An 11,716-nucleotide genomic window follows, 5' to 3' on the forward strand; every position below is an offset into this window, starting at 1 on the left:
TGCCGCCATGTTTCATGTTCCATGTTCTTTTTTATGTTAGCAGTGAATATATTGAAATAAAAAGAAGATGCATTCCCTTAGTGTTTTGTAAGTTCCTTTAGTTTTTTTGTAATTGGGGGGGGGGGGGGGGGGGGGTCGCCAAAGTTTACAATAGTAAAAATGTGGGTCCCTCAAGAAAAAGGTTGGGAACCACTGCTTTAGGGTGCCACTTTGACTTACTGTGTGTAATTTGTTGACTATTAGTTAGTGTAGGCCTTAATAAAATAATGCATATATTTTGTATTCTTTCTGTTGTTCTGTGTTCTTGCATTTTTTGCTGATTGTGAGACGGTTCAAACTGTACATAGTATGAGCATTAGTAATTTCCGAGGGGATTTGACCTAGCTGCAAAAGTATAGTGAAAGAGCGTATCAATTTTTAACATGGATACTCTCTTCCATGTAGGCTACTGGGCTTTATTTTAATTGTTGAAACAGCACAATATGTGGATATATCCTCTGGTATGTTGTGTGCCTCCGCATGTCGTATAAATAATCATAGTGGGCTAGCATGGCCAAAAATGCCAGGGCCATTTTTTGGTCCCAGTCCAGCCCTGTGTCCAACTCTTTTCAATCTCTGATTGCACACTCAAGCCATTAGCTCTTATCACAGGCCACCCATCCAGTGACGTCCAGTGGGGGGCTGTGCTTTAATTTAGAGGACCCCCCCTCCACCCTCATGCTATTCTTGAAACTCTCCTCTGAATGGCTCACAGTTGACCTATAGCTCTGCCTGATGGGCTGTTTTCCTCCCGTCCTTTTGACTCCCTGTCTGCTGCCCGGAGCTTTGTTTCGTAACATGGTGTCTGTTGTCGCTTCGCTTTGGTCGGTTTAGAACTTGACAAAGACTTTGAGAGAAGAAGTCTATTCGTTTGTGGCTGGAATTGAATATCGACGCAGAGAATCTTCTTCCTGTGCTGAGGTGATCGACCCTGGCAGCCGTTTGTGGGCAGGGTGGGTCCAGACAGCTGAGCAGGTATCAGCCAACGATCTCTGCCCCCCGGGACTCCCAAAGCAGTCATGAGCTCCAGCTTGGTCAACTCCTTAGCAAAGGTCTACGACCCCAACCCGCTGCACGGTCAGAAACTAGGGCTGGCACGAAAGCTATCCACAGCTGGATCGGACCGGATCCGTACCGCCTCTCCCACGTCCTCCTCTTCTTCTTCTTCTGCTTCCTATTCCTCCCCCGGGCCGGCCATGCGCTGTGCTGAGAGTCGCATGGACTCCCTCAACTCTCAGATGGAGCAGCTGCTCCACATGCAACACACGGTCCTGACCCGGCTGGACGGCCTGTCCCACACCCTGGGGGACATGGGTCAAGACCTTGCCTCGATGCGGGCGGCTGGGGCGGAGGGCCGTGGGCAAGGGGCCCAGGACTCAGAAGTGCTGGAAGTGTGTTTGGACGTGCGAGGGATGGTGCAGGAGACCAACAGGCAGATGGAGTGCCAGGCACTTAAGCTGGAAGGGGTGGAGAAGCTGGTGGAGGGCATGCAGCAGGTGCTCAGCTTCATTGGGGAGGTGGTGAAGAAATCTAGGCTTGTGGAAGTGCTGTTTAAACAGTCTGGCAAGAGGGCCAGGAAGAAGGTGAGTTGGATTCTGGTCAGGGTTAGATTTAGGTTGAGCTTGTGATTGGATTCATGTCTGCTCTGTTTTTTCCAAAGAAAATTATGGGAAGATGTTTCAGTGGTCTTGGTGTACTTACTCTAGATCTGTTGTTCTGCTGTCTTGGGTTGAAACTCTCTTTGTTATTCTTTTCACCCTTTAATATTGGTGAATAAGACGATTTGAAGCTAGTGTGTATTTGTTTACAGCTGTATATGTTGAAGACATGGGTCGAATCATCTGTCTTTATGTGTTCATGTCAACACATAGACAGACATTTTGCATGTCCGAAATGGTCAAATGTAAATCTGTTACATTTACATTTACACTAACATCTACATTTACATTTACACACAAATTAAAGTACATAATCTTCGTTGAGGCTGTGTGATGGGTTTCATATATATATTCAGATATTCAGAATTATGTCTATACACAGTGGTGTTTCATGATTTTTTTGGTCTGGCAATGAAGACGATAAGAGAGCAATATGACCTCTCATGTGATTTACACACAGCACAATTTATTATGTCAGAAACCAAAGTTACAACAAAACACTGTTCTTACCAATGACCAAAACATATGCTACAAAAGACGCTACTTCCCTTGACAGTTCTTGACAGTCGTGCAAAATCTGTAGCCTGTAAAATATCGGCTACAATTCCTGTATTTTTATTGTATTGAGACTAGTGGATACATTTTTACACTCCACAATCTGCTATTTCAGCAATCTGCTTTTTTGTCAGAAAAAAATACTGTTCTCTTGTAGCATCTCTGTTCATGTTCTCCTGTTTCCAAAGGCTAAGGACAACAAGGCAAAGGATGAGAAGGAGAAAGCCAAGCTCAGCCCCACCGCCTTGAAGGCTCTGAAGAAGAGAGGCCACATAGGTAATGCCCACAGTCACGGCAGGGCCACAAATGAACCAGGGCTTGGCCATTTTGCCCCTGAAACAATAGTAATAGCATTTGAATTTGGGATGGCGGGTGCTTTTAAAAGCCTCCCGTAAAATATTGAGTTAACTTATGTATTTTAATCTTTATTTTTAATAGTGGGACCAGAGTTTATCTTACATTGGAGTCATTCAATATTGTTCTGTCATCCCACATTTTCCACCATTTGATAACAATTGCCCAGGAAATGAACTAAAATACCCCCAATACCTCTTACACAGTATCAAAAATGCCAGTGTTCAAACTTTCCAACCTGAAACAATCACTCTGGTTATCCTGCCCAGCAGCAGACATGAATACAGAGGAACCACTCAAATATTCAGGGAGAGGTCAGCAAAAAGAGTGATGTTCCCTCTCTCTCCCCAGACCCACCCCCCTCATTCATTCTGAACTCCAGGAAAACGTGGACAGGCTCAACCGACAGAATGCTGAACGTACCCACTGCAACGCGGGGGCCGAGGGCCAACAAGGGGGAGGAGGAGGAGGTGGAGGAGAAGGCCAGACGGTGGGATTTACACTGTCCGGACCACACACCATTGAAGCCCAATCAGAGGACGAAGAGAAAGAGAACTCAGTGGAGGAAGAAGAGGAGGATGTGTTGGAGGTGTCTAGGGAGTCGGAGGTGGAGGTGAAATTGGAAGAGCCAATTGGACTGGAGCAGAAGAGAACAAACCCAGATAAAGCAACCTCAGAGTCACAAGAGGTACTCGGTGTCCTTCTAGTGGTTACCAGTCAAACCAGTGAGACGGCCGTCCCGCCTCTGGAAAGGTAATTGAATCCCAATATAATATTTAAATGTGTATAAAATATATCGCTGTGAGTTCTTGCGGGTTGTTGATAAAGTTTCCAAAGTTTTTAGGAAGAATTTAGGAAGGTCCGTGGTTCGATCCACTTATCAGTTAAATTCTAGGTAATTGACCCCCCCGTTGTGTGTGTGCGTGTGTGTGTGTGTGTGTGTGTGTGTGTGTGTGTGTGTGTGTGTGTGTGTGTGTTGTGTGTGTGTGTGTGGCTTTCATGTATGCAAGGCATTCATCATCAAGCATTTGATACGGGCAGCTATAAAAAACATAAGAATGGAATGGAAACCTTCAAGTGAAAACGTAATGTTCTGACTGTGTATGGTGCAGCTCTGAGGAGCCAGGAGAGATGGCCGCCTGCAGCAAGCGCCGCGTCACCGAGGAAGACGTGTTGAAGGAGGACCTGAAGAAAAGCCGCGTGGACCAGAGGGAGGAGGAAGGATCCACCGAGGGAGACGGGGACGAGGACCGGGTCGGCCCGCTGTCTGCTGCGTCTGGGCCGGACGAGGGGAAGGCAGACGTGGAAGACGATGGGGCAGAAGGGTCAGAGGCCACCGTGTCAGAATACACGATTGGTAGGACATTGATGCTTACCGAACTGCTGCTTTGGAATCAATGCAACATGCATGGCGACTTGTACGTTTACATAAGTTGATACAGTCCGGCGGCTTTCTTTGTAGAAATGACTCTGGTTCTAAGTCGGTGACATTTGACTTTTTGTTCCAGAGACACATACTGCAGATCGGGTTACATAACACCATGCGTGCTCCGGCGTCACTCATATGTCAGCCTGCGCAGCTGGCAGAGCTGATAATGAGACAGTGGCATGCTGCTATTTCCATCCATTCTGTTACTGGAGAAACACCTCTCTCTCTCTCTCTCTCTCTCTCTCTCTCCTCTCTCTCTCTCTCTCTTCTCTCTCTCTCTCTCTCTCTCTCTCTCAAATTCTCTTACTCTCCCTCTCTCTCTTCTCTCTCGTGCACATTCTCTCTCGCTTGCGCACATGCATTTACTCTCTCCCACACAATTTGCCAAGGAAGTAAAAAATGTACATATTGTTTTGAACAAAAGGGGGACTTTCTCCACATTGCCCTCTCTTCATTATCATTGTTATTTTCATCCTCACAGACTCCAGCCCCCACCATCGGCCCCTTCGACCACCGCATTGTGACCCCAAACCCCAACAGATCTCCACGTTCTACACCATCAACAGAGAGGAAGTCCTGGGAGGGTGTGTGGCAGAGAGAGAGAGACACACACACACACACACACACACACACACACACACACACACACACACACACACACACACACACACACACACATACATACATGCACAAAAACATAAAACAAAAAACACACACACAAGAGTGAGACCTCAGTATCTGGGTTCTGTGTCCACTAATGGACTCACAGGAGGATCCAGGTCAGAGCAGTGGTGTTCCAGCCATGTTCCTGACAGGTATTCTGAGGACATATTTTGGATGGCCGATGTGAAGGAGCGGCTACTTCAATCATGTCTTTCCAATACCAAAGATTACTCCTTCCACACACAATTTTTTTTGAAAATATGAAATATTGCCCAGTACATTCCTAACCCTTCCGTATTACTTGTTTTTCTGTGTAGGCAGTCAGTTATTCATACATCCTAATATTATCTCATCCTGGATCTGGGTACATCCCCCAAATTTATGAAGAGCAAGTATTTCTACATATTTCACTTGTTCATTCATTCTTTCATTTCGAAAATAAGGGGAAGATTCGGACAAGTCCACAAATGTATGGAGAATTCCTCTGGTCTCACATTGGCGGCTAAGATCATTAAAGCCAGGAGCCAGAAAGAGAAGGTAAATGTGCTTAATGTTTAAGTGTTTTGCTTCTTCCAAGTTCACTTTGTCAATAGGCATTTTTACACTGCTAAGCTGGTACGGTCGCTGCTTGGCACACCCTGAAATTTCACTGTCTTGCCTGTGTAAACCCAAGGGGGTATTATCCGCCTTTGTCAAGGATCCGACTTTCTTGGCGGGTATAAGACGGCATTGGAAAAAAACGTTTAATCACTGTTGTTCTGGCCTTGAAAACATCTCCGGAGATCAACGTTCTTAGATAAACTCTATAAATGTTTCAAATGAACACTTTGTAGGCCACTGCAGAAAATGCTTTCAGAAGGGGATTTTTATACATGTATTTCAGAAATACACGTATTAAAATCCCCTTCTGAAAGCTTCATCCACTTGTTGAATAAGTTTCTCTGTCTTCAGTAGAATATCGCTTTAACAAACAGAAAAAAAAAGGCGTAACTTCGCCCCTCTCTGTTCTTGGTTTCCGTCCCAAGCTCTGTGGTCCCTCTGTGGTCCCTACACCTAGTGGTTCATCTTTAGCATTGTAGAATGGCTGGAGCTGGGATTAGCCTATAAACTATTGGCTTTCTCAAATAGCACGCGTCATGTTTCCCTGTCCACATTGCTATCGAGAGAGCTGCGAGATCTGATAAGGTAAGCTGTCTTAGAAAGGTTTTGTGGTCACTATACCATCCACTCAGGTATTCAAAAGGCGCATAGCCAACCGAAAGCCAACCATGCAAGTTCGACAACAGATCGAATCGCCGTCACTGGTTGGTCCGAAAGGTTGTGACATCACCGCCAAAAGGCACTTGTCAGTTGCCTGCTTGTCGCTACTCTTGTTTTCAACTTATTTTTACAATGATCTGGTTATCCAATATTAAACCTGTAAAGCCAGACTTGTATGTGTGTTTCTGTGTTTCTGTGCGTATGTCTTTTTAATTGCGTGTGTTCCGCCAGGATGTGGTTAAGAATGAGATCCAAGTGATGAATCAGCTGAACCACGTCAATCTCATCCAGCTCCACGCTGCATATGAGTCACGCCATGACATCATTCTGGTAATGGAATAGTAAGTCGGAGTGTATGTGGCTATTCATATTATACAAATAATTGTTATTTATGTGTTTTATTTTATCTTAATAGCACCTCGAGGCCTGATAAAAGGCGCTATAAATACCAAACGGATATTATTATTATATTATCATTATTACATAGATGTGTATAACCTTTTATAAGACATGTTGACTGATAATATGTAAATTCTCTCAACATTACACACTTTGAGAGATTTAGTCATGTATGTGTGCTTCCTTCTCTGCGTGTTTAGTGTGGATGGTGGGGAGCTTTTTGATCGCATTATCGATGAGAACTACAACCTAACAGAGCTGGACACTGTGCTGTTCATACGGCAGATTTGTGAGGGTCTGCAGTACATGCACAAGATGTATATCCTTCACCTGGACCTCAAGGTCAGCTGTGTGTGTATGTGTGTGTGTGTGTGTGTGTGTGTGTGTGTGTGTGTGTGTGTGTGTGTGTGTGTGTGTGTGTGTGTCCTAAATGTATTATGCATAAATTACCACATAACTGATGCTCAACCTGAATGGACTTAGAAGACACCTATTAAAAAAACTTTAGAAATGGTCATCCATTATTCAAGGTTTTAAGAATCTAGGAATATATCCCAAAATGAAACGGCAAATTAGTACTTGATACATGAACCAAAAACATCATTGTAAGTCTAAGTGTCATCAGAAATCCATGAAGCACACACACACACACACACACATTCCTACACACACACACACACACACACACACACACACACACACACACAACACACACACACACACACACACACAAATTGCACTTTATATATATCGTGTCTGGACTCTCTACTGTCTCTCCGCTGTGTAACGGACTAGCGCAGGTGGTGGTGTTCCCCTTCATAATCCATTCTATTTCAGTTGACATTCATTGTATTATTTTTGTGGTTTTGCTTCAATGTTCCCTCTTTATTTCCAGCCAGAGAACATTCTGTGTGTCAGCAGAGTAACAAATAAGATTAAAATCATTGACTTCGGTCTTGCCAGGAGGTAAGATTTAAATGCAGCACGCATTTGGTTTCCCGCACCATAAGATGTGTTCCTGGTGGCTCCTTCATGCAACCATTGTGATCATCTGCCCCAGGTACAAACCAAGGGAGAAGCTGAGGGTGAATTTTGGTACCCCTGAATTTCTGGCCCCTGAGGTCATCAACTATGAATTTGTTTCATTCCCCACGGATCTGTGGAGTCTGGGGGTTATAACTTACATGCTGTAAGTCTCCCATGCACGCACACACAAATGCATACACGCACTTATGCCCACACACACGCTCATTCACGTAACATCCACTGTAGACAGATTAGCACATTAACAAAATATGGTATCAACCACACATTTGTAAATGAAACAGACAGACTGAATCAAACAGTAAAGACGGAGGCAGAAGCACAGACACAGACAGACAGACGGACGGACAGACAGACAGACAGACAGACAGACAGACAGACAGACAGACAGACAGACAGACAGACAGACAGACAGACAGACAGACAGACAGACAGACAGACAGACAGACAGACAGACAGACAGACAGACAGACAGACAGACAGACAGACAGACAGACAGACACGCAAGCAAAGACACCAATGTTGCAGAGCGAAGCTGACCCATTGCCGCCGCTGTACCTCCCTTGCTCCTCCCTCAGGCTGAGCGGCCTCTCTCCGTTCCTGGGAGACGATGACAACGAAACCCTGAACAACATCCTGGCGTGCCAGTGGAACTTTGAGGAGGAGGAGTTCCTGGATGTGTCCGAGGAAGCCAAGGACTTCATCACCCGGCTGCTGGTGAAGAGTAAGAGCTGGAGGATGAGCGCCACCGCGTCTCTCAAGCACCCCTGGCTGTGTGACCCCGGCCTGCACTATCGGCTCCAGCAGAAGGTAGGGTCCGAGGAGACGTTTCCTGGAGATAAGCATGAGGTGGTGTCATGCCAAATTTGTACCGGCTGCCAAATTTGTACCGGGCACGTCAACAGTTGTCCGTTGCCAGGCAACGGACAACTGATTACGTAAGGGTTGTCCGTTGCCGGGCAGGTTTCAAAAAACATTCGCGCTCATGTTGCCAAAGACGAAATAACATAATACAGATAACGGATCGCTAGATAACACTTGTTTTTACTTTATATTTGTGTTGTATTTAATTGTTTAATCAAATTTAGCTAGTAAACTGAGTGTTTAAAGCGGGTTTCAAAAAACATTCGCGCTCATGTTGCCAAAACATAATACAGAAAACGGATCACTAGATAACACTTGTTTCTACTTTATATTTTTATTGTATTTAATTGTTTAATCAAATTTAGCAAGTAAACTGAGTGTTTAAAGCAGGTCAAGGACGAAATAGCACAATACAGATAACGGACAAGTGCGAATGAACGAGCTTGAAGGTTTGCGAATGTTCGTGAACCTTTCACGTCATTCGACGCGATCGTCCGTTGCCAGGCAACGGACGACGCGATCATCTGTTGCCAGGCAGGTTTGGAATGGATTACGTATGGATGACGCGCCCGGGACAAATTTGGCAGCCGGTACAAATTTGGCATGACAGTGGCACTAACTCTCGAGGTGAAAGAGTGCCATGTCAAACCTCAAACTAAGGAAAACTAAAGCTTAATGAGAGTTTTTTAAAACTTAATATGAGAGCTACGTGCTCTTGGAAGAGTTCTGGTAACAGCCCTGTTTGCAAGCAAGCAGAAGCTTGAGTGACATGTCACATGGTTTCTGCACTTTATCCCGTTAACCATTTAACGGGATAAAGTGCAATGGAAACAGGTTAGCCATAGCCTAACCTTTCCCCCACCCTCACGCATAAAACACTTTTAATTTACCTGTCTCACAATGGTCTGAACCCAGCTCACGTTCGCGATTATTTCTGTGTGTTCACTCAGGTTTCTTTGTCCAAATTGAACATGCCCATGCATTGAGGATGGAAATGCACCTAGTTTCACATTAATATATCTACCACACTGTAGAATTATTAGCATTCTCCCAGTTAAACTCAAATACACATTAGATCACTAGACTGGATGGCTCTAAACGGTTCTCATACAAAGACGGGAAGGCTGGTATTATGCACCTAATCTCTGGAACAAGCTACAGCTAAATCTGAATCTATACTCCCATTACTCATTCCTTTGACGGACCCTAAAATACTACGTGCTCTTAAACTGTCAAAATGTGTGAATGTTTCGATGATGATATTGATATTTTTTGTGATACTTGATAATTGTTTCAGGGCTCTCTTGCAAAAAATAATTAAATCATTATTAGACTTCCTGATAGAAGAGAGGTTAAATAATAAAAATATATAGGTTGCTTCTCATGAGAGAAGCAACCTATACCTTAAGGCAACCCATACCATAAGGCAACATGCTTATAATGCCATCACTGTCTTTGCAGAAACTCAAGTGTGATTCTACAACCGCCCCCCCTCCGGAGAGCTAGGAGATGTGAGTTCTGCTTTGACTTTACATTTTAATTGCTTGTGAGAAACTGGTAGGTAACATTAAGTACTGAAAGGTTTTGCCTTTTCAATGTATATGTCCATATTAAAATGGCGATCCCGAAGATTTACGTTTTGTTATTTTCTGCGACTTTTTGAGTATGCAGAACTTTTACCAACAGTCTCGCCAACCATTTCATAACATTCATAATGCTGCAAATGCAAGGGCTTTCATCAGTGGGCCATAGCCCTAATCACCATTGTGTAACCTCATTTGGCAATAGATGAAGAGATTTATTTACAAGAAAATCTTGTAAATAATATAATATCATAGGTTTAATCTCTATTATTCATGGTATATAGTATAATAGATCTCTAAAATTGTAATCCTCCTGATTATAATTTTGTCAATATAGTAAGTGCCATTGCAGGTCTTAAAAACGATCATGCTTTTAATTTTCATTCGACTCTGTATTTCAGGATATCTGATGATAGGTCGAGGCTCCGGGGCCCCAAAACTGGACCAATGCTGCTGAACCTGTTTCCTACCACCACTTTACTCTCTGCTTCACACCCAGGAACCATTTTCCCCAAACAGTTCGTAGTTCTTTCTAACAGAATGTATCCCACGCTGTTCAAGTCACGTGTACCACTGTCCTACTGGAGAGACAACCTCTACCTCTTAGGTCCAGCTCCATTTCACTACGCCAAGACTACTTTTCTGTGTTTGTAGATGGTTCTTGGTTCATGCCGTTCCCACTTATCACCTTAAAGAATGCAGAATGTGCTCTGCACTAGTCATCATTTTGTATAATTAAAAAGTCCTTCTTCAAAGCAAATCACTGTGATAGGAGACACAGATAAAATGGACAAATATAATGTCACGTAGGTTGGGGTAAATTGCTAATCCTTTTTTTGATAAAAGCAACTATTGCTTTTACATAGCATATCTGTCTGTTGCATGCTTTGCACTTTATGCTATATTTTTCTGAGATGTAACAAATTACTTTGAACAAGGAATTTTGTTGATGTAAATTATCAATAATTGTGAACATTAGATTAGATCTACTTGGCAAGTCTTATGAATAGATTTTCTTTTCCTGGTATGCATGAGATAAAACCCATTCTGGCCTTCAATCCACAGAGGACATCTCATGCTTCACACAAATAACAGGATGCTTCCCTTTGTCCCAGCCCGGTGGGGTGCTTGCCTTTGATGAAGTTTTATCCTGGCCTACGCTACCTTCTGTGTTTTCTAATGTGCCACTAGCTTGCTGTGTCTTTGGCCATTTTGAGTCCTACTTTCACCTTCCATGAAGGCATGACAAACAACTAATGTTGGTTCTTATATGATTTATATGGTAGGTATAGTATATTATTATATATATATATATATATATATATATATATATATATATATAATCTTATGTCCATGTATTATACATATTATATATGGTATGCATAGAATAGTGTACCCGTTCAATACCGGACTGAACTTGAAGATGCTGTTTTATTCACGGGAGCTTACTTTTTCAGTATTTCCAAATTCATCTGCATAGTTATTTAAACCACATATGGTTCTGTTGTGCAGCGAGAAAACAGTGACATGAAGGGAAATTTTTCAACATAAAAGTGCAACATTGTTTGAAATCAATAGGTGCCTAGCCATTGATGTGGCCTACGATATGTTGAGTATCCTTTTACCCTTTTGAACCTAATGGATAAGCTTGGGATTTTTGCTATACTTGATTATTTTGATTTTTATCTTTTTTTTCAAGTTTGTTTGTGTAACACAATTAGAGAACATGCGTTTTTAAATGTGAAATAAATATATATACAACACAATAGTGACAAAGAATTTTGGGACTTTGATCTTGGGGTCACACACAAAATAAAACGTAGGGCAGTGTTGCATCAAATTGTTCAGAAGCTTTGCTTAGAAAATAG

General features: G+C 43.0%; 1 protein-coding gene across 1 annotated transcript; it reads left to right on the forward strand.

The window, feature by feature from the left end:
• Nucleotides 1–724: 724 nt before the first annotated feature.
• Nucleotides 725–11,616, forward strand: mylk4b (myosin light chain kinase family, member 4b). The gene is given in 15 exon segments (XM_030372857.1): nt 725–1,622; nt 2,441–2,528; nt 2,958–3,222; nt 3,719–4,038; nt 4,115–4,134; nt 4,334–4,556; nt 4,559–4,619; nt 5,142–5,235; nt 6,190–6,299; nt 6,558–6,699; nt 7,253–7,323; nt 7,418–7,546; nt 7,980–8,211; nt 9,727–9,776; nt 10,250–11,616. Coding segments are annotated over 14 exon segments (2,364 nt in total). The 5' UTR covers nt 725–1,058; the 3' UTR covers nt 9,772–9,776; nt 10,250–11,616.
• The last annotated feature ends 100 nt before the right edge of the window (nt 11,617–11,716 follow it).

Source organism: Gadus morhua, chromosome 12 (assembly GCF_902167405.1).
Source record: "Gadus morhua chromosome 12, gadMor3.0, whole genome shotgun sequence".
In the NCBI taxonomy this organism is placed as follows: domain Eukaryota; kingdom Metazoa; phylum Chordata; class Actinopteri; order Gadiformes; family Gadidae; genus Gadus; species Gadus morhua.